The sequence below is a fragment of the Taudactylus pleione genome, unplaced genomic scaffold (genome assembly GCF_031769625.1).
Source record: "Taudactylus pleione unplaced genomic scaffold, aTauple2 ptg000367l, whole genome shotgun sequence".
In the NCBI taxonomy this organism is placed as follows: domain Eukaryota; kingdom Metazoa; phylum Chordata; class Amphibia; order Anura; family Myobatrachidae; genus Taudactylus; species Taudactylus pleione.
The window spans coordinates 1070535-1094607 of NW_028284768.1; the positions used below are offsets into that span (position 1 = coordinate 1070535).

The following is a 24073-nucleotide window of genomic DNA, read 5'->3' on the forward strand; positions in this document are numbered from 1 at the left end:
AGTATAGAGGACTGTCCTGTCCTGGTGGCTCCCTGGGTAGATAAATTGCTGTTTTACAAGTTATGATTAGCAGTTAAGTAAGTGTAGCTGTATAAACAAAGTAACCATTATACCCTGCACATTCACATAGCTGTGTGCAGGCAAAACATAGGAAACATTCTGCCAGGACATAAAATAGTGTATTATCGTGCATTGCTGCTGTTAGGCTGTGCACATGAGGCATCATTCTTTATCCCTTTATATAAAGCATGTATAAATCAGCGGCAGCCGTGCACTGGCATTTATTTTAGCTTCATTATTTGAATTAAAGTTACAGTTTTTTTTTTTTTTTTTTTGCTTATGTAACACATTTGGTTGAAATATGGGAAGTTCTTGTTATGTATTTAAGCAATATGATGAGCACGGCTAGTTGGTTCATTCTCCCACAAATGCAAGTCTTCCACATAATAGCGAGGTTTACATTAAATGTAATGGGCATTATTGAGCGGTGATGGGGAACCTCAGGCCCAGGGGTCTTATAAGGCCCTCGGAATCATTTGGTCTGGCACTTGGAGCTTTTTCTGCTAGCCTCATCTAGCTAGCAGGGTGCCTAGAATGTCACACTGTAGCCAGAATCCATGCAGCAGTGCCGCCTGGTGTGTCCTTAGGACGCTTCAGACTGTCACACCGCTGCCTTACAAGCTCCCCGGAGCATCCTCAGGATGCTCTATGCATTGCTGTAATCACCGGCGATTGTGGCCCCTGCCCTGTTTGAAGTCGCGCAGAGGGGGCGTGGCGAATAATGTTTATATATATATATATATATCTATCTATCAAAATGGCCCTCACCAGAAAAAAGGTTCCCCACCCCTGTTATAGAAGAATGCATCTTCCTACTGAGTCTACAGCCAAGCTTGCAGTCTATAGGACAACAGGATTTTAAATGTATTAGGTTAAGTGCCACATATTGATCTGGCCAAATAGCAAGGGTAAAAATTGCTTGGTGGGCTATATAATCCAGTCACACAGCCGAGTTGGTCAGCGGGATGAGTATAGAAAGAAAATCTATGTAATCTTGTGTGAACTGTGTAGAGGTGGTTACTTGGATAGAGTAGGTTATAGAGGTTCTGATTATGTTGCCTAAAGATGTATGTTAGGAGGCAAAGGCCGGTATCCAATTAGCTGCGGTAAATTACCGCGGCTAATTACCTCGAACTGGGATATCCAATTAGCCACGATGCCGGCACTTATCTGGGATTTTGTTTCACCTACCTCAGGCAGGAGAAACCAAATCCGTGATGAGAAGCCGTTCTTCTCCCGATCACGGCAGTGAAAATACATAAGCCTGCGACATTTCGCAGGTCCTATGCGTTTTCGGGAGCAAAATACAGGGTTTAATTGGATAGCATGAAAAAACAATTGGCAAAAAAGACCAAAATTGGAAGAAGAAAAAAAGTTTTTTGCGTCCAAAAATATTTTGCAGCGAATTGTATATCGGCCAAAGAGAGCGTTTCCACAGAGAGGGTGCAGCCCAAAAAATTTTGTGAATCGGAGCAGGTAATGTGTGGATGAGAGAGAGAGAGAGAGAGAGAGAGAGACAGATCTTGTGCATAGCAGAGGGGTCAAGTTGGCAGATATTATAAGAGATCATAATCTGTTATGTAGTTGGTGTAGTGTGAACTTATTTGGAAGTTTCGCTATAAGTTTACTGTAGTAATTTTTCACTGCTAGCTGTTACAAATTGATATATGTAGAACTATTATTTTAATTTTATATTAAATATTGTTTGTTAAAATAATGTTTTTTTGTTTAATAAATGTATATTATTATTAATGCTATTAACTTTTAATATGAATGCTATTAACTTTCAACAACTATCTACCTGTCTACAACAACAACTCTCAACAATTTCTACATTCACTTCCCCTGAGACTGCTGCATCACACCTACACCAGATTCTAGAAGAAGCCCTCGATGAAGAAGATCCAGCTACCCATCACACACCACGTAGAGTTAGACGTCAACCGTGGCATTCTAACTTAAGGCATTCTAATTTAACAAGGCATCTACAAAAACTCTCACGTAAAGTTGAACGTCGGTGGCGAAAGTCTTGTACTCCATGTGACTTCCTCACAGATAAGGCTATCTACCACTCTTATCGTACTGCTCTAGACACTGCCAAAAAATCACATTTCCAATCTCTAATCTTTGCTCAAGCCTCTAACCACAAGCGACTTTTTAATACATTTAAACTGCTTCTTACCTCTCCCTCACCCAAACCACCTGCTACTATCTGTGCGCAAGATCTTGCTTCCTATTTTAAGGACAAAATTGATGAGATCCGAAATTAAATGGTATGCTCTTCCTCAGCTAGTGACCTGCTCAATTCACTATCTGAACCCTCTGGCACATTCTCTTCATTTGATCTCACAAACGAAGATGAAGTATCTACACTCTTCTCATCCTCCTACTCTATTACCTCCTCTAGATCCTATACCCTCACAAATCAGTAAAGCTCTGTCTCCTGTGCTTATTCCAACCCTAACTAAAATCTGTAATCTCTCTCTACTGGCAACTTTATATCACTGTTCATGCATGCTCTGATTACTCCTATTCTGAAAAAACTAAATTCTGACCCTAACACTCTCTCAAATTACCATGCTATCTCCCAGCTCCCATGCCCCTCCAAGCTACTTGAGAGACTTGTCTACACTAGCCCTACACACTTTCTTAACTCGCACAACTTATTAGACCCACTTCAGTCCGGCTTTCATTCCCAACACTCCACAAAGACATCACTGACTAAGGTAGTAAATGATCTGGTCACTGCCAAGGCTAAAGGCCATTACTCCTAATTCTTCTAAATCTCTCTGCTGCTTTTGACACTGTTGACCACTCTCTTCTCATACAAACACTACAATCCCTAGGTTTTAAGGACACTGCTCTTTTTTGGTTCTCTTCCTACCTATCTGATCGCTCTTTTACTGTTTGTTTTTCTGATTCTGCCTCCTCTTCGCTACCTCTATCAGTTGGAGTACCGCAAGGCTCTGTCTTAGGTCCCCTGTTATTCTCAATCTATACCTCCTCTCTTGGCAAACTAATCCGCTCTTTTGGATTTCAATGTCATCTGTATGCGGATGATACTCAAATCTACTTATCTTCCCGAGATTTATCACCATCTGTATTGGTCCGTATCACTGAATGTCTTTCTTCAATTTCATCTTGGATGTCATCTTGCCACCTGAAACTTAATATTTCTAAAACAGAATTAATTATATTTCCACTGGCCAATAACAGCTACCAACCTGATCTCTCTATCACTGTTGATAACTTGACAATCCACCCTGCCCCACAAGCTCGCTGCCTTGGTGTCATCCTTGACTCTGAACTGTCCTTTGTTCCCCACATTCAATCTGTCTCAAAATCATGTTACATACATATAAAAAAACATGTCCAAAATTCGACCATATCTCACACAAGACACTGCAAAATCCATGCACACACTGCAAAATCTATGCACTTATTATTTCCCGCATTGACTATTGCAAAAGCCTCCTTACTGGTCTTCCCAAAAACAAGCTATAGCCATTACAATCAATTATGAATGCAGCTGCAAGGCTTATCTTTCTTGCCAAACGTTCATAGTCTGCTGCCCCACTCTGCCAGTCCCTCCATTGGTTGCCGGTTTTCTGCCGTATTCAATACAAAATACTTTTACTTACACATAAGGCTATTAACCAAACCACACCAACATACATCTCTTCACTCATCTCAAAATATCTCCCTACCCGACCTCTCCGTTCAGCACAATATCTGCGTCTCTCATCCCCACGCATTACTTGCTCCCACTCACGGTTACAGGGCTGCACCCGAAATGCCTTACCACGCACAATAAGACTTTCCTCTAGACTCCAATCCTTCAAGCATTCCCTGAAAACTCACCTCTTCAGGCAAGCTTATCAGATTCCAGAACCGCTCACATAACCTTCATAGCTTCCATATCTAATTACATCCCCTTTCACAGTCCACACACAACCTCACACATTGTCTCTCTCACATCCTCATGACATTTGGCCGACATTCCGGTGTGACTGGATCATGCAGCCCACCAAGAAACTGTACATTCTGGATGGACCAAAATGCAATATATAGAACCTATCCTTGTGTATCAATGCCTATTTCCCTATAGATTGTAAGTTTGCGAGCAGGGCCTTCCTACTTATACATCTGTCTGTTATTACCCAGTTTTGTTCTATTAATGTTTACAATTGTAAAGCGCAACGGAATATACTGCGCTATATAAGAAACTGTTATAAAAAAAAAATTATTTAACTGTGGATTGGAGTTTATTCTTGTATTCTCAGGCAATATACTCCTGATTGTTATATCTGCTAGGAGTTTTTGACGCTACAAATTCCTCCTTGTTTACTAGAGCATTGTTGCTTTGGTGTTGGTGGACCCCTAGGTTAGCAGCCGCTCCCTTGTTGGATATTGTTGCAGTGAGAGCACCCTTTTTTGTCCTTTTAGTTTAATAGCTTTGTATGTTAGTAAAAGTGTTTTAAATTGTATTTGATACCATTCAGGCAGCCAGTGTAGGATCTTACCAAGCAGAACAGAATAATGTTTTGCAAGGAAACTTACGTAGGTCTCTATTTATGAAGCAGTGGCTTCATAAATGGAACAATGGAAGACTATTGCAGCAGTGAATGTGGGAGATAAGGAGTGGATGAATTAATGTTTTTGCAGTGTCTTGTCTGAGATATGGCTATATACTGTTTCTCAGATGTACAGTCAGGTGCATAAATATGGGACATTGACAGAATTTTCATATTTTGGCCTCTATTCACCACCACAATGGCTTTGAAATGAAACAAACAAGATGTGCTTTAACTGCAGACTTTCAGATTTAATTTGAGGGTAATTACATCCAAATCAGGTGAACGGTGTAGGAATTACAACGGTTTCTATATGTGCCTCCCACTTTTTAAGGGGCCAAAAGTAATGGGACTATCAACTCAAAAGCTATTTCATGGACAGGTGTGGGTAATTCCCTCGTTATTTCATTATCAATTAAGCAAGTAAAAGGTCTGGAGTTGATTCTAGGTGTGACATTTGCAATCAGTTGCTGTCGACTCTCAATATGAGATCCAAAGAGCTGTCACTAAAAGCAAGCCATCATTAGGCTGAAAAATCAAAACAAACCCATCAGAGAGATAGCAAAAACATTAGGTGTGGCCAAATCAACTGTTTGGAACATTCTTAAAAAGAAAGAACGCACTGGAGAGCTCAGCAACACCAAAAGACCCGGTAGACCATGGAAAACAACTGTGGTGGATGACAGAAGAATTATTTCCCTGGTGAAGAAAAACCCCTTCACAACAGTTTGACAAATATACACCTACCTCCTGGAGTGTTCTTGATTTGGCCAAGTCAACAATCAATAGAAGACTTCACAAGAGTGAATATAGAGGGTTCACCACAAGATGTAAACCATTGGTGAGCCACAAAAACAGGAAGACCAGATTAGAGTTTCCCAAACAACATCTAAAAAAGCCATTACAGTTCTGGAACAACATCCTATGGACAGATGAGACAAATATCAACTTGTACCAGAGTGATGGGAAGAGAAGAGTATGGAGAAGGAAAGGAACTGCTCATGATCCAAAACATACCACCTCATCATTGAAGCATGGTGGTGGTAGTATCATGGCGTGGGCATGTGTGGCTGCCAATGGAACTGGTTCCCTTGTATTTATCGATGATGTGACTGCTGACAAAAGCAGCAGAATGAATTCTGAAGTGTTTTGGGCAATATTATATGCTCATATTCAGTCAAATGCTTCAGAACTCATTGGACGGCGCTTCACAGTGCAGATGGACAATGACCCAAAGCATACTGCAAAAGCAACCAAAGAGTTTTTTAAGGCTAAAAAGTGGAATGTTATGCAATGGCCAAGTCAATCCCCTGACCTGAATCCGATTGAGCATGCATTTCACTTGATGAAGACAAAACTGAAGGGAAAATGCCCCAAGAACAAGTAGGAAGTAGAGGCCTGGCAGAGCATCACCAGGATTGAAACCCAGCGTCTGGTGATGTCTATGCGTTCCAGACTTCAGGCTGTAATTGCCTGCAAACGATTTGCAACAAAGTATTAAAAAGTGAAAGTTAGATTTAGGATTGTTTAGTTTGTCCCATTACTTTTGGCCCCTTAAAATGTGGGAGGCACATATAGAAACCGTTGTAATTCCTACACCGTTCACCTAATTTGGATGTAATTACCCTCAAATTAAATCAAAGTCTGCAGTTAAAGCACATCTTGTTTGTTTCATTTCAAAGCCATTGTGGTGGTGAATAGAGGCTAAAATATGAAAATTCTGTCAATGTCCCAATATTTATGCACCTGACTGTATGTGTAATGATTTGAATACATATTGAATGTGGGTAACAAAAAACAGTTCAGAGTCAAGGATGACACAGGCTACAAGCTTGAGGAGGATATAAAATATATGATTAGAAGTCCATGGTTGGACTAGAGGCTGATATATTAGTGTAATGTACATATACATTTTAAAAAAACGTTTTTGTTTGTTTTTTTTTGTTACGCATATATTTGGTGGCCTTGCTATATCATTTTGTTTAAAGGACCACTTTGAGTGTAGCCATGTAAACAAATAAACTTACCCAACTAAAGACGGTGGAAACTGCACCACACTTTTTTAGAACAATGTCCTGCTGGGCTATAATACAAGAAGAAAAGTTTACATATCAATCATTTAAACTATTGTGACAGAACTGACCTCATCATTTTGTATAAATCCGCCTATCAGCACGCTGGAATTCTGCAGAGCAAGGCTGCCACACTGCTGGCTCAGCTAGAGAAGCACCTGCATTGCCCACCCTGTTGCAGAGTACATGAAGGAGGGCATAATGATCAATATAAGCACTTTATTATATAATATTTAGCTCAGTTATACACATCCTTTCACATACATTATTATTATTATTACCAGTTATTTATATAGCGCACACATATTCTGCAGCGCTTTACAGAGAATAGTTGGCCATTCACATCAGTCCCTGCCCCAGTGGAGCTTACAATCTATGTTCCCATCACATGTGCACACACACATACACACTAGGGTTAATTTTTGTTGGGAGCCAATTAACCTACCAGTATATACATTACCGTAGTGGCTTTACTCTTTCCTTAAGAAATATATAACTTTGTTAATGGGTAATTAAATCAGTAGAGGTCCCCCCCCCCCCCCTATAAACAGCTGTTTTCATGGGATCCCTGCAAAATCTTAATATCCCAAGGATGTAAAAAGGGGGACCGCAGTTATCTGGTATCTGCGCTCCCTCCAGCTGCAATGGCAGCCACCATAGGTCGCTAAAAACTGTTGAATTTACCAAGCTCCGGGATGAGACGTCCCAGCCACTAACTCCATCTGTAGATGGCATTAACGGATAGTAGACAGTGGGCTACTCCTTCGTAAATTGTACAGACAGCTGCACATGTACATTAGGCTGGCCGGATCCAAACATAAGCTATCACGCTACTTCCAACTCTGTGCTGGCACGGGCTCTTATTGGAGCCAATGTCCCAGCAAGACAATATTGGTAAATTCCAGCAAATATATTAATTTTGCTTTGCAAATTTAGTCAAATTCTCATTGCAACAGCACTAAATATGCAGATTGTGATAAATAGGCCCCTAACTATAGGTGTTTCCACATACACTGTTGCTCGGCGCACCAGGTCCCACAGATATTCAAGTTTTGCATATTAAACTAATCCAGTGCAGCAGTCTTGTGCATCTAAGTCACATCGCATTGCAAGTACCAGTCATTTTTGGCTAAGAGAGACTCTCAAAAAGGAGTCGCACGGGATCCAGCAGCTCACTCATGCCAGGCCCCTCGCGCCACATGGCTTATTTGGGGCTAGTTGTATGAGGACACATCATACTTCTGAAGCCTAAGGGCCTGATTCAGAGCCGCTCATAAGCGGCTGCTCGTTCGTTCCGAGCGATGTTTGCCCAACTGCGCATGCGTATGGATCGTAATACGCATGCGCGAACCAGTCAGTGCGGCCGAAAATCGTTTGTTCGCTAAATAGCTAATGCCTGCTAATATGAGTGACAGGAGGAGGCGTATGTGGGTGGTAACAGGGGAAGGTGCTTGAAAACGGGGAGTGGAGATCAGAACGCAGGCGTGCTTAAAGGTCAAAACGGGCGTCTTATGGGTGTGCATAATTAATACAGCAGCGTCATTGACCACGTCACTGGGTTATTTTATAGTCAGAACTGCTCGCAAATTTGTGGTAGGAAAAACCAACCAAAAGAATAGCGAGCAGTTCATACGCTGGTCGATGTACTCGATTAATCTAATAAATAGCGGACATGACATAGGATGCGAGCGGCCAGGGGGCGTAGTTATCCAAAAAACGCCCGCAAGTTTTGTTCGCTCGTTCAGACATAGAGGCATGAACAGACCGCAAAGAGCGAACGGTTCATTTGAATAGCCACCCCTTTATGCACAACAAGGTATAATTTCTGTTCTGTCTGATACATGTATCAGATTGCCGTAGGTAAAAATTATTTGACCTGGCTGGGGGACCAAACAATAAAGAATTAAGGAGTCAAATTAAGAGCCAGCAATATATTATGAGAAAGACGGACTCACAAAAGAAAAATAGCTGGAATCCAGCCCTGACTGTCATAGATGTCTACATGTAATCCTTGTTCTTGAGGTATTGCATATTAACAATGACCTTTCCAGACACAGCATGGCTTGGCACCACTTCCAGGTTTAGAGCTATGTATTCATGTTTTCAGAGCACAAGCATAGCTAAAAAGTTTAGAATGATTATTTCTAAGCAGTAACAATTAGTTGATGGACATTATAGCGCTTTTTACTTACGAGAAGACAAATGGAAGAACTGAAAGGCATTGTGGTAAAAGCAAATAGATTATAGATTAGACTAGCATGGCTTCAATATAGTTGCTATTAAGTGGACGAATTGGACACAGCGGGGACCTGCACTAGGTATAACACTCAATCAGCCTCTAAAAGGAAAATAAAAACAGCTGAGTGATCTCCATGTTGTAGACGTGTGCAGTCTTTTAACACATTTGCATATAGGCAGCTGGTTTCTTTTAATTAATTAATGGCCATGCAGGGTCTAATTTCCTGCTCGTATGTTTTCTAGTTTATTGGTGAGCAGCTGTGTATATCGTCATTAAGCAGTGTTTAGCAACCCCAGAACAGGATGTGTCTTTGGCAGCATTGTACCATTAGAAAATTGAAAAGCAACAGGATTTGTTCCCAATGCAGCGTCTCTGCAAATACACGGACAGGAACTTCTCATTGAAGCCAGGGGAGAGGCTGCAAGAACCTGTCCTCTGCTAGACGAGAAACACGAGGACTTGTACAAACCAGCTTACATCACCAAAGAGCTGCCATCCTTCTCAAGCCATAAAATGAGGCACCCATGTGACATTAAGATTTTAATTTCAGAACGGCCACCATATTATTTTCTGTGGCTGATAGGGGAGGCCAGGAGATGCTGGGGATAAAAGAAGAGGAAGCTACAAGTGAGAATGATAATATACAGGAAAATTGACAGGCCCAAACAGCTCCTCCTGCCCTGCGGTGCCCTGTGCCATGGCACTGGTCGCACCACCCTAGTTACGGCCCTGTGTTTTGTTGTATCGGGTGTATGACCTCTGGTAGAGCGTTCCATGCTTAGGGCTCCCACCATTTTGCAATTTAAACTGCGACAACATGTGACCTGAAATTTGCTGAGGCCCTAAATTGAAGCTAAAAAAAAATATATATATTTTTGGCCCCTGAGTAAGTTAAAAACATCCTGAGAGACTTTCTTTACTGTTCATGATATATTGAGGTTTTATACCAAAACGAGCTTCGTTAGTTAAACATTTAGGTGGAAAGCAAGTTGACGGCCCTGGAAACAGCAGGACGCTCTGGAGACCTTGTGGCGGATTTCCATGGCCACAATCCTGGACTCTCCTGGGTCGAGAAGTAAGACCATTGAATTCTGTGTAATAAATGCCTTCCAAAGTCACCCATTTACCCAGCACACAATGATCCTATTATCTGTGTTCTATGTAGCTGCTCCTAAATTCCATTATCTACCTGCACCCATTACCCATTTTCCGAGCCATATCCATAGAAATGCATCCTATTAATTCAGTGAGAACCAGCGTGGTCACAGAGACACTGAATTCACCAAACATAGAACAATGTACTGCTATAGCTACATAAGAGAAGTTGCTCGGAAAGTCACTGCAGTCTGACATTGCTAGGTATTTCTATGTCTGCTACACTATAGTCATTTTTGTGCAGTCTTGTTTTTTTTTCTTTCTGATGGATGAAGATTCTTTTCATATCCGGTCTGTGTAGTTACTGGGCTGAAAATTGTGCTAGTAGGGCTGCCATGCGGGATAGCAGGCTACGATAATTGGGGGGAAGGGGGGGAGGAGCCAAGCATAAGATTCGATTCATCATACGGTTTTCCTTCAACTCTCTGGCAGTCCCGGCAGTACGATTTGGTGCTTTTTTCACACACGATGAACATACGATCTGATGTACGATCACTCGCCCTTATAGGACTGGCCGTGATACGATCGATCGTGTGCCTCACCAAAAACATGCGATAATAATAGATATAAGCTCGGACGCACGATGCATCGTGTGCGCAAAAACACGGCACAATCTGCATACGATCACAACCAATAATATGGGCTGCATGTCTGATCATAAGATACGGTAGAACAGCGGCGGCAGGACCGGATTAAGGGGCAACAGGGGCGGTTGTCCCTGGGCCCCCACACACGGCTGGGCCCCCACTAGCAACGGTGCAGCCAGTGGCTTTGCACCGGCGTCCGCTGTCTGCACCCGTCGCTAGTGTCCCCGCCACTAGTGTAGTGTAGGCCGCAGTGAGTGCGGCCACACTACACAGTTACAAACACACAGCCGCCAGCAGCAGCAGTGTGTTTGTTATAGCAGCTGATGAGTCAGACAGACTCTCATTGGCTGCTGCATCAACGGAAGGAGCCGGCTGGAGCTCACTCATGAGCTCCGCCTTCCGGCTCCACCCGCAGTGGGTGATGATGGGACAGACATCATGACGCAGACGTCTCTCCCATAGTGCAGGAGAAGAGCCGTGACTCGGAGCGGACAGCGGCGGTCGCTTCGGGAGCGGGGATTCAGCTAAGTTGGGGGTTTTTTGGGTTTTTTTGTGTGTAAGGGGCACTGCATAGGGGAGGCAGCTACAGGGGTCACTGTATAGGGGGGCCGCTTCATGGGGGCACTGGGGGGGCGCTACTAGGGTCAATTCATAGGGGGGACTACTACTACAGGCACTGTATAGGGGGGGACTACTACTGGGGGCACTATATAAGGGACACTGCATAGGGGGGGACCAGTACTGGGTCTGGGGGCGCTATATAAGGGGCACTGTATAGTGAGACCACTACAGGGGGCACTGCATAAGGGGCATTACTACAGGGGGCACTGCATAGGGGGGACTACTACAGTGGGCACTATATAGGGGGGACCATTACTGGAGGCACTGCTTAAGGGGCACTGCTACTGGGGACATTGCATAAGGGGCACTACTACAGTGGGCATTGCAATAGGAGCCTTACTACTGGTGACATTAAGATGAATAAAAGGGGAAAAAAATGTTCCTAGGGTGACCAGAAATGGTGGTATATAGGGGCCCCCACAAGTTTGTTGCCCAGGGACCCCCACAGACCTTAATCCGGCCCTGAGCGACGGGAGCGCGCATCTGATCGTATTCCTAACTAAATACTACACGATTTTCACAGACAATGGCAATCACTAATTTGAAAATGCCCATGTGTGGCAGGTGATCCCCATCGTCATATGTATGTTGGGTTATCGTTCAAATTGGCTAATGACCTGCTCTGTTGAATTCTGTCAACCACCAGGACCTGCCGATGTGTGGCCAGCCACAGCCTTAGAAGAGCCTCATGTGCCAGGACCAAAGAAATTATCGATTTTCTCTCTGCCTCTAGCCCTTTCCTTTCCCACGATGTTTCTTAAACCGTAAATTGCAATAAAATATTTTGTTATGCTTAGTACCAACAATATATAACTTTTTATAAATGTAATTAGAACAACGTGAAATTTATCCTTTTCGATTTATTTGTAGTCATTTCGGTTATCGATCAAGAGGCCCAGCCACAGTGACCCTTGCAGCTAGTGCCACACTCCCGTCAACTCCCTGCATAATTTCCCCCAATCCTTGTTTGTATGTATAATCATACTGCGGGAGAGTAGGTGTTCTGTATTTAATATTTCACTCCATGCCAAAATTTGTATGTTCTGCACTACCAATATCTGTAAGGTACAGTCTGTGCATGTGTATATTCACAAAATCACACAATTCATCAGTGATCCTGGTACTGAGCAGCCTCATCCAGGCCTTTGTCAGATGGCCGCACAAGTTTACACTCCCAAGTCATAGGCAAACGCAGGGGGGGGGGGTTTCCGATTGCCTGGAAACCCCCCTCTGTGGACTGGCCACGCTTGCACTAAAATCAAGCATTTGGAAACTCCCCTCTAGAAATCCTGCGTTTGCCCCTCCAAATAAGTGGTACTGATAACCGTCCTCCAATATTGATGGTTTATGCAAAGTTACCGCTACTTTTATCAAGTGAGAAAATCACCACAATTATAGTGCACTTCAGTGTTGTCAACCCATTTGTATGAATACCTACTCCAATTTGGAGTTTGTGGCCGAACAGAGATAGATATATAGATAGATATATAGATATAGATATAATATATATATATATAGTTGGTTTATTATCGTTAGTGTAAAGATGCAGTTCTTATATAAACAACTCTGCATAAACTGCTGTTCAATTCATGAGTCCATGGGTTGGCTACTACCTGGTGAATACAGGAACGACATGTGAGTTACATTTTAATTTAAAGGTTATTACAGCATTCTATATACAGCTGTGTGTATGTTAAGTTAATGTAAATCTTACCTTTTACTAGGGTCTCACAATCAAGTCATTTTAATACTAACCAAGAGTTCCAAAATTGGGAGATTGTTTACAGACCATGAGTTTATAATAGGTTTGGAAAGTGAGAGATTATCTGTACGGCCCAAGATAAATAAGTTGAAGGTATCACGGTTGATCTGTATTATGGGATGGTTGTAGCGATTGTTAAAATATGTTTATATTATGAAAAATTGGCTGTTATGCCTATGTTATACTTATGTTATATCGAACTATTTTATATTATACTATATGATTATAGTACACAAAAGATTGCTTGTTATATTTATAAGTAGTTTTAACTACATTATGGGACAATTGTAAGTGTAGTCATTGTTAAATTATGATTGCTTTAACCGTAGAGCCCCATTTGTTTAAATATTAAGGATGATTAATCCTGAGTATTATGAGAATATTTTAAAATAGCCATAATAAGACACCTCATGTTTTTTTCCTTGTTCAAGTGCCCCTGAAGCAGTCGCGATTGACGAAACGTGTTGGTTGATTGCTGCTTAATTTGCAGGAAATTAGGGTATTTTTTTAATGTCTTTTAATTACGGGACCATAACAGGTCTGTGGATAAAAAAAGAGAGGAATTTTTACTATATACATTTATCTGGTGTATTTGTCTGACCATTTTAAATGCAATTTGTTTTTTAATTCAGTGTTTTATTTGGAAAATCTTTCACCTCTTTATTGGTACCTATTGTATATTAAAGTTTAGGTGAGTTAACCAGAATATGTATATATATATAATAATTATTTATTTTGTATGTGTGTGTATATTATAGATATTATTTTTTTTTTTTTTTTTTTATAAGATTTCCACATATATAAATGGTTTATAAAGTAAGTGTACACAACATTGCTAGTGAAATAGGAAGGTTCTTATAGACTGCAAAACAGCTTTGAAGTAATAATGTTTTGGTTGTGCAGAGATTAAAGTTTTATTTTTTTATTAAACCCCCCTATTAAATGCATTTTAAAAATGCACTCGAATGGATGCAGTATTATAAGGAGATTAGCATTTCTGTATCTTCTCAATTATGTTGATGTAATTGCTGGTCTCATTAAAGTCTATTAAAAATAAATGTGTTTATTTGGAAGCCTGGCTAAAAACGGTGTTGATGTACAGATGTGTCCACATACATCTAGCCTCCTTGGGCGTTAAACAGCCCTTCTAGTCGTGCCGCGCCATGGAGTGACTATGTAGCGCCGAGCGTCTCTTCTTGTGACTTTTTCCCTTTTAAACGAGTCTTAAATTCGCAGTGTGATGTGAACAGGACGTACAAGCAGATTCTGCTGATTAAATGATACGCCGCATTCTTATATTCTTTGTGCAACCACTTGTGCGTCCTATTCGCATCGCTTTGTGAATAAGACGCATTGAAAGAGAAAGCCGCATGAAAAGACAATCTGCGCTACCGAGTCACGCGGCGCTCACCAGTTCCGTGCGTTAATGACTTGTAGCGCACAGAGGATAGATGTATGTGGGCACCTCTGTATTTACATAGTATATAACATGTCATTAACGTGAAATATTGAGCTTTCATTCAACTTTTGTGACCTCTTAAATAGGTGGGATGAGCTTGCTGCTTGTCACACAGTAAGTAGCTTACAAGGTTTGTCTTGAACTGTTTGAATTGGTTGGGTAAACCTTACTCGGTGCTTTACCAATTCGAGCAGAAGAAAATGATAGGGGCCTGACCTTTAGCGACAACTTTCACCGACCATTTTGTACCCAAAATTCAGTGTATTCTTGTCTAGTACCTACTACGGTGTCACCCCATTCTGATTCAGGACTATATTTTACTAGTTTTACTGAGGAATTAGCATATACTTTCACCAATGTATTGTGCTAAAATAATTGTATATTACATACAAATTATAGTTCACAATTTTGCAAAATATTTGTTTCATTGTCATTTAGCGAGATGTGGTAATTTTACCAAAACCTTGGTTAATTACATATTCTTGGGTTAAAACTGTACATTTTGCTGCACTTTTCTTTTATTTAAATGGCAGATCTGTAACTTTATTCATAATAATCTGGCCCACTTTGTACAGTATGTTTTATATATAACATGTTTTTTTGTATACATTTGTTTTGAGTTTTAATACCTGTTTGTGTGTCTATGTATGTACAGTAGTTGAACTCGGACAAAATAGGTTTTTGTGAGCGATAAAATATTGGCATGTGCCACTATAGTACTATATTTCTTTATTTAGTACTTTAGTATTAAATTGGGCATAATAGTTGAGTGGGTGTAAAAATACTAAAAGTGCACCATTAGCACGATAGAGGGAACAGTTTCTATTACTTGAAGTTGGTGAAATAATTTGCATACATGCAGTTTACTTATTTTGTTTTTCTAACGGAGCACATACCTATGTATTTTCCAGGTTTCACTTCTAAAGAAGCTTCAGAATGGGGAAGCAGAACAGTAAACTGCGACCTGAGGTTCTTCAGGATCTTCGGGAAAACACAGAGTTCACAGACCATGAGCTGCAGGAATGGTACAAAGGTTTCCTGAAGGATTGTCCCACCGGACACCTAACGGTAGAAGAGTTTAAGAAGATCTATGCAAACTTCTTCCCGTACGGCGATGCTTCAAAGTTTGCCGAGCACGTGTTTCGCACCTTTGACACAAATGGCGATGGGACGATTGACTTTCGGGAATTTATCATCGCACTTAGTGTCACTTCTCGGGGGAAACTGGAACAAAAGCTTAAGTGGGCGTTCAGTATGTATGACCTCGATGGAAATGGTTATATAAGTCGCGGAGAGATGCTGGAAATTGTCCAGGTAAGAACCAGAAACCCCCAAAAATAGAGCAATTGGTCTGGATTATTGCAGTGTGGTGCAATAATAATCCAGTCAGAATCCATGGTCATTGTAAGATATGTTGCTAAATGCTTTTAGAAGATAACCATTCTTGGTCTATGATGTGTTGTCTTCTGTACACTCTCCAGTTACCATGGAAGTGATCTGAGGCAGGACTATACTACGTGTCACCACCTTTAGACCATGTTTGGGTTCTCCAACTTCTGTGGATTTTGTCAAATTCCAGCTTGCACTTTCCCACTCTTTTCAGCTCTGAGTCCCCAACAATAAATCTTTGGCCAAGAGAACAGCAGGTGCCTTAAAGTACATTTCAATAAGACTGATGGAAAATGTGAAGGCACGTTTAATTGTGCGTACCAACGTTAAGATGTGTATAGATAAAAGATACAGTATCGGGCTTATCTGAATCACATCAAATTGTCCATTGAACCTCCCAATAAGTAGACTTCTCTCAGGTCAGGAGCCCATTCCCATGAAGATGAGGTCTAACAAAGCCGATGATATTCTGGACATCAAAGAATCTTTTTGGATAAGCTTATTCATGTTTTTAAATTTTTTTTTTGGGGTGAGCCCAGCTTAATTGCACCTTCACATTTTCCACCAGTCTAAAATAAAATGAATGCACTATCAGACTCCTTCTATTTTCTTCTCCACCGATTTCTCGCTAGCACAAACAACTGGTTTCCTATGGGAAGGCTGGCCACTTTATATACATGAAAGAAAGTACTTTTTTTGAGTTACCTTCTGGTTGAATTTTGTTTTTAGTTTGTTTTGTTTGAGTGAATACTGCTGGTGCTCGGCGCCAGTTTCCCAATTATCTGCCATAATTTATAGCCTTATTTATGTACTTGAAAACAATCAATATAAAACCTATATTCCAGTAAAATAATGTGATTCATTTTTAAGAACAAATGTAAAATTTGAGCATGTGCCAGCTGTAGCATTATGATCTTTCAATCTAGACCACTTTACAATTTTTAAGTAACAGGCGATCAATAGTACGAAGCGGCGTTACCCTCATTTCCTGAGCTTGTATTACATTGCTTGCAGTTGTTCAGGAGTAATACAGTATTTGTATGATCTTTGAATGTGATCACATCACAAATTAGGGCATTTGTGCTGCTTAACCCTCTATTGCCGTTATTTTGTGAACTGTTCCAGAAATAGTTTAAGGTGGTTCCTGTAACCCACATATTTTAGTTACTGCAAAGAGCTTTGAAAAATAATCAGTGTTTTAAAGTGGAATGATTGTGAAACCTAAATGGGAAATATGTTGTTGTCTTTGGTAAGTGGATAATTTTTTCTTCTTCAGATTAGTCCTTAATATAAAGTATCAAGAGTTCAAAATATCTCTGGGTCTATGTACTAAGCCGTGGAGAGAGCTAACGTTCCAACCAATCGGCTCCTGTCATTTTTCAAACATAGTAAATTAAAAGGAGCTGAATGGTTGGTACTTTATCTCCATCCACTTTCTCTCTCTCCAAGGCTTAGTACATAGACCCCCTTAATCTTTATTTTCCCCTCCTTATATACAGTTACGGTACATACTATGTGTAACAATAACTAATGTGGAAGCGGTATATAGGGTCTGATTCACAGTTGTAGGTAAACAGGATGTACTGCGCATGTGCCGATCTCCTCCGACAAGCTCGCAGTGCCCGGACGTCGCAGCCCGATTGACTGGCTGTGGCCATTTGGGGGCGGAGCGCAGGGGGGGGCATCAGGCAGCTTCACTGGCTTCAGCTGCGTGAAACTTGAAGGTTGCTCAGATAACCGATGGCCACGCAGAATGATTCCATGCTGCGTCTTCGGACGGAGCTACTGATTACAGAAGGTGCCTATTTACATGATGCCTCCTACGGCATTACCATATTGCACAGTCGCAGCATCCAAAGGCGCAGCGACTGCACAATAGCGTATTGCTCTGAATCATGCTCTGTATCACTTGTTCCATCAGAGAGAGGTTTCATAGCATAAGGTCACAAAAATGAAATGTAAATGGAAAACTAAAGTGTGTAGAGATTGTGAACAGGAGACAAGTACCCAGGTGCTGCGGAACCTCTGAAGAGATGCCATTATTACTATAACCTGTTTGCTGTAATATGCTGCCACCTAGCACCTAACACTGGTCATATCCTTTATTTCTGGAAATTCTATCGCTTGCAAAAATCTGTATCCATAGATTCTAACATGGGGTTTCTCCAACTTGTTGTTTTATTTTTCTTACTCACATTTACTTGTGATAAGGGCCCCCTCCCCTCCTACTGTGAGTGTATTTCTATGGCGTATTCCCTCATCAGTGTTATACTAAGCTACCCCTTGGCAATCGGCCACGAGCTGGTGTGTGGCTGCGTGCACTCCCAGGTATAAGAAGTAACATACTGTATTGCTTACTATGCTGGACCTCTATGGGGCGCGAGCAGAAAGTAGTGTTTCCCACCTGCCGAGTCTCCATATGCGCACTTAATTGAATAGGCCACATGATGTGTTTCAGGTACTCCTAATTAGTTATGTATATAATTTATAAGTGTTATCTTGAATGCCAATGGACAAAAGTAGCCCATCTATCTATGTGAGGACCCCCTTGGAGTACACTTACCACAGCTTGAGAGTCCAAGATCATTACACACTTTGTATTACTGAAAGCAGTGCCGCTCATAGACTGTCCTCAGGACACACAAACAGTCCAAGTTTTAAGGATATCCATGCTTGAAGACCGTTAAATCAAAATGACTGAGGAATTTGCTGTGCTCAAGCATGGAAGCCCTTAAAACATGGAATGTTTAGTGTTTTTTGAGGACAGAGTTTGAGAAGCACTGATTAAAGGCATAGTCATTGTCATTAATGCAGGGCTTGACAAAGTTTTCTAAAACTTAGGAGCAAGGATGTAAGTGTAGGAGCCCCCGGGAAGCATTACTGAGCACCTACGCCCCTGACAACCAACCTCCATGGCCACACCACTAACTGGGTACCCCAGTAGTAATCCCCCCCCTCTGCAGTGCCCCCAGTAGTAATCCTCCCCCTCTGCAGTGCCCCCAGTAGTAATCCTCCCCCTCTGCAGTGCCCCCAGTAGTAATCCTCCCCCTCTGCAGTGCCCCCAGTAGTAATCCCCCCTCTGCTGTGCCCCCAGTAGTAATCCCCCCTCTGCTGTGCCCCCAGTAGTAATCCCCCCTCTGCTGTGCCCCCAGTAGTAATCCCCCCTCTGCTGTGCCCCCAGTAGTAATCCCCCCTCTGCTGTGCCCCCAGTAGTAATCCCCCCTCTGCTGTGCCCCCAGTAGTAATCCCCCCTCTGCTGTGCCCCCAGTAGTAATCCCCCCTCTGCTGTGCCCCCAGTAGTAATCCCCCCTCTGCAGTGCCCCCAGTAGTAATCCCCCCCCCTCTGCAGTGCCCCCCAGTAGTAATCCCCCCCCCTCTGCAGTGCCCCCCAGTAGTGGTTCCCTTATGTAGTGCCTTTTTAATCAGTGCCCCCAGAAGTGCCCCCCCCTATGCTTTGCCCCCAGAAGTGCCCCCCCTATGCTTTGCCTCCAGAAGTGCCCCCTCCTATGCTTTGCCCCCAGTAGTAGTCCCCCCCCCCTGCAGTGCCCCCAGTAGTAATCCCCCCTCTGCAGTGCCCACAGTAGTGGTTCCCTTATGTAGTGCCTTTTTAATCGGTGCCCCCAGAAGTGCCCCCCCTGTGCTTTGCCCCCAGTAGTAGTCCCCCCATGCAGTGACCCCAGTAGTAGCCCCCCATAGTGTCCCCAGTAACGGCCACCCACACCTATGCAGTGCCCCTACAGTAGCGGCCACCCCCCTCACCTATGCAGTGCCCCTACAGTAGCAGCCACCCCCCCCCCCCTATGCAGTGCCCCTACAGTAGTGGCCCCCCCCACCTATGCAGTGCCCCTACAGTAGCGCCCCCCCCCCACCCTATGCAGTGCCCCTACAGTAGCGGCCGGCCACCCCCACCTATGCAGTGTCCCTACAGTAGCTGCCACCCCCACCTATGCAGTGTCCCTACAGTAGCGGCCACCCCCACCTATGCAGTGTCCCTACAGTAGCGGCCACCCCCACCTATGCAGTGTCCCTACAGTAGCGGCCACCCCCACCTATGCAGTGTCCCTACAGTAGCGGCCACCCCCACCTATGCTGTGTGCCTATAGTAGCGGCCATCCCCCCTATGCAGTGCCCCTTAAAAAAAAAAAAAAAACGCAACATACCTGATCCCGCTCCTGCCGATGACCGCCGCTGTCCGCTCCTCCTGGCCGCTCTGCACTATGGGAGAGACGTCATGATGTGATGTCTCTCCCAACCTGCTGCGGGGTGAGCCGGAAGGTGGAGCTCATGAGTGAGCTCCAGCCGGCTCACTCCGTGAACGACGCAGCAGCCAATGAGAGTCTGACAGACTCTCATCGGCTGCTATAACAAACATACAGCCGCCTCTGACGGCTGTATGTTTGTACTCTGTAGTGTGGACCGCGCTCGCGGTCTGCACTACAGGACCCGGGGGTTGCTGAAAACCTGGTCACCAGGCAGCCAAATCTGGTCGCCATGGCCCCGGGTTTTGTCGAGCCCTGCATTAATGTATACACTGGTGTACTATTGGAGGAACACTGTGCCGGCTGGCTGTGATAATCGGGTAATGGAATACTCCCAAAACACTTCAAATCCAGTAAGCCGGACAGGAGGCGGGGCCATGCCTCTGGGGATATGGCTACCCCTTAGCCATCTGCACCCTCCTCCAAACACCTGTTTGTTGCTATTGGTGGGCTTGGTATCGGTTTCCTGCTGCCACGCTGTGCATAACCGCAGTGATTGGTAGCCATGGATCAGACAACGGTCAGTGGGACAGAGTTGGGAAGTAGGGATAACGGTGGCTGTTGGAGTGGATAGATCTATGCCTGAATGCAGATTGGGGGTCATGGATGTTTAGTAATTGGAAAGTAAGTTGTCCTGAGGCAGACAATACTTCTAACTAGGAAACAAAGGCAATTGCAGATAAGTGTCTCCGCTTTTCAGATAACATTAATTATGACACTTTTTTTTTTTTTTGCTTTTCGCCAATAATCGCTCCTCAGGCGATCTACAAGATGGTGTCATCTGTGATGAAAATGCCAGAAGATGAGTCTACACCCGAGAAGAGAACAGACAAAATCTTCAAGCAAATGGACACTAATAACGATGGTACAGCAGCACGTCACAATACTAATATAAATTGAAAGCAAACTAAACATTAACATTTCCATTTTATCAAACGATTTTGTGTTGGTTTTTAGAATTTCACTCTCGCTATAATGTACTTGTACTTGTATAATGTACTATATGTATTTGTACTTTGGTTTTTAGCCTCTTCCGTAGTGATTGCACCATAGCAAATGCCTCTAAGCTGGCTCCGATCGTACATGGAGGATATATTTAATTCTACCTAAGACCTTTAACCTTCTTGATATGTTTAATAAATCGGCCTCATTAAGCTTCATTTGCCTTTTATCCATGTTTTATGTTTTAAAATGAAGCTCTGACAAAGAGGCTTATTAGTCCTATTCCGGGTAAGCAGGGAATTGTGTTCTGACTACTTACGAAAGAAGCTTTATAATTATAAACCTCCTACAGGAGAGCCGTTTTCCTGTAAATCTATTTTTTGCCATTTATTCTCTTTCGGATATGTATAAGCTATGTTTCCATAGAGAAGGGCTATTATTGTAAGATAATGACATGCCATTTAGAAGAGGGCCGACACTTTGCGGCTCTCAACATAATTCATTTGACAGAAGGATGCAGAACATGACATCGGTCGAGCTCGGCTTTATGCTTTTAACGTTTAAAACCTCACTTGACACAAATATTGTAAATGTTCCGGCAAACCATAATGTAAAAGCAGAAACAGAAAATGGACATTTTACGTAGCTTTTCAGACCTCCATCTATAAAATATAACAGACTGTATTATAAAAAGAAGAGTTGAGAGAGTGCAGTCAATAAGTTTTTATTGTACCCACTTGACATGCAAAACTAGAGCCTGTTGATGCACTTGTGACCAGAGCCTGTTGATGCACTTGTGACCAGAGCCTGTTGATGCACTTGTGACCAGAGCCTGTTGATGCACTCGTGACCAATTGTGACCAGAGCCTGTTGATGCACTCGTGACCAATTGTGACCAGAGCCTGTTGATGCACTCGTGACCAATTGTGACCAGAGCCTGTTGATGCACTCGTGACCAATTGTGACCAGAGCCTGTTGATGCACTCGTGACCAATTGTGACCAGAGCCTGTTGATGCACTCGTGACCAATTGTGACCAGAGCCTGTTGATGCACTTGTGACCAATTGTGAATAGTCACAAGGTACCAACTTTTTTTTTTTTTTTAGAGCTTTCTTGCTGCTTACATGATGCTAATGCATAAATTTGGTGACCAGCCTTCAGGCAGCTATAATTATGGCAGGCTTCGCACAGGTTAATGATGTGATATATGGCCCAGGATTGCACTACTTTTTCGTATTGTCGCATTATCAGACTACTATATTTCATGTTACTACAAGTTAGTATTACTAGCCACATAAATCCAGTATTTGGGCATAAAACGGACTGAAACTGGTAAATATTTTCTGCTATTTAAATAAATATTCAATAAAAATATGTAATAAAATTAGTAAATGCGTGTTTATATAAAAAAATAATAAGAAGAAAAATGCGTGGCCGATGTGGCATTTTCCTGGCTTACTTATCTGTCTGTCTCTTCTAGGTAAACTTTCCCTCGAAGAATTTATTAAAGGTGCCAAGAGTGATCCTTCAATTGTGCGATTGTTACAATGCGACCCGAGCAGCACAAGCCAGTTCTAACGATTTCCGCCCCTACGGACAGCCGCAACCAAACACTGGCTTGTCAATCAAGCTTTGCTTGCAAGTGAATGCCTTCTCAGTCATTCCTCTACTCTTCGTGGATAACTACCCCCTGCCAGATTGTTTTCTGTGTATTAGAGAAAACAGCCTTGCACCTATTTTATCTCCCAGTAATGCAACATTCCTACTGTACATTGCGTCCAGAGTCAGGTAAGTTTACATCCGGGTACAAAGGAAGAACTACACAGTCGTTGCCCTGGATTTTAAATATGTGAAATCATTCCGATTGTTATGTCGCGACGCTATGCTGAACTAAAAAAAAGATGGCTGGTTCACTTTGCAACGAACGCCGAGGAGGAGATACGGACCATGTTGGAAGCACAAGAGTATAAATATATTTTCTTTCCTTTCTTTTATTCCTAAATACAAATGGCTTGAAATTATGTAATAAAGAAAGCTATTATTCTGCACATATATGGACAGACACTAATATATATATATATATATATATATATATATATATATATATATATCAGTGCGTGCTGTTTATATATGTATAGAAAGTGCATGTACAGCTCAATGTATATTATATATCTATGATTTGTTTTTTCCCAGTTAAATTCCTTCCAGGCCAGGGGACTACCTCCTTTGTTATGAATGGGCTTAGTGGAGAGAGTACATATAAACTCACCCTCCCATTTACCATCCTTTCTGTATATGTGATTTTACTAATAATCTTGAATGGACATTACTTTCTGTGACCCCCCTATACATTTAGTGAGGGAAAACAAAATAGCTGTTTTAAACAGTAACTGCATGACCGGCTATATTGTGGCTTTTTCACTATTTAATTACAGAATGCAAACCTTTTTTTTTTTTTTTTTTCTTTTCATCTTTTTCTTTTTGAGAAAGATTCCTGTCTTATGTGAAATGTTCCAGAGCCTATTATTGTGTTTAAAACTTACAAAAAATAAAGAAGATAAAAACATTTTAGTTGTTTCTCTAAATGTATAATTTTTTCTCTCTTGGTCTGTATTAGGTGGGTTGTGTCCAGATTTATGATACAGGAGTAAAGAACAAAGTTGGTAACGCCATTATGTGACACGTGTAAAAGGTTGTGCATAACTGGGTTTAATCATGTACATGCAACATCCGACATGTTTAACTCTTCAATAGGTCCGTCGTGGTCTTTGTCACGCCACAACGGCAGGATGACTTGGTATCACAGAGATTCTCCTCTTAGCAGCACAGACACAGAGTGACGGGGTGCGAACTGCAGCCACTGTAGGAACTCTTGTGAGTCTCTCCGTATTTTTAAAGCAGCAATCCTTTTAAAGGCAAAACCAAGCTGGTTTTGCCTTTAAAATTATTGCCGC

The 24073-nt window shown here is 42.3% G+C and overlaps 1 protein-coding gene across 1 annotated transcript in view; it reads left to right on the top strand.

Annotated features, from left to right (window-relative positions):
* The window catches only part of HPCAL1 (hippocalcin like 1), a 184821-nt gene extending 161151 nt beyond the window's left edge, over positions 1-23670 (top strand). Inside the window, exons 4-6 of the mRNA XM_088444590.1 lie at positions 15441-15843; positions 20937-21042; positions 22600-23670. Of these exons, the coding sequence (XP_088300716.1) occupies positions 15466-15843; positions 20937-21042; positions 22600-22697 (582 nt within the window). The 5' untranslated portion in view covers positions 15441-15465 and the 3' untranslated portion in view covers positions 22698-23670. The remainder of the gene's footprint in view (positions 1-15440; positions 15844-20936; positions 21043-22599) is intronic.
* Positions 23671-24073: the final 403 nt, after the last annotated feature.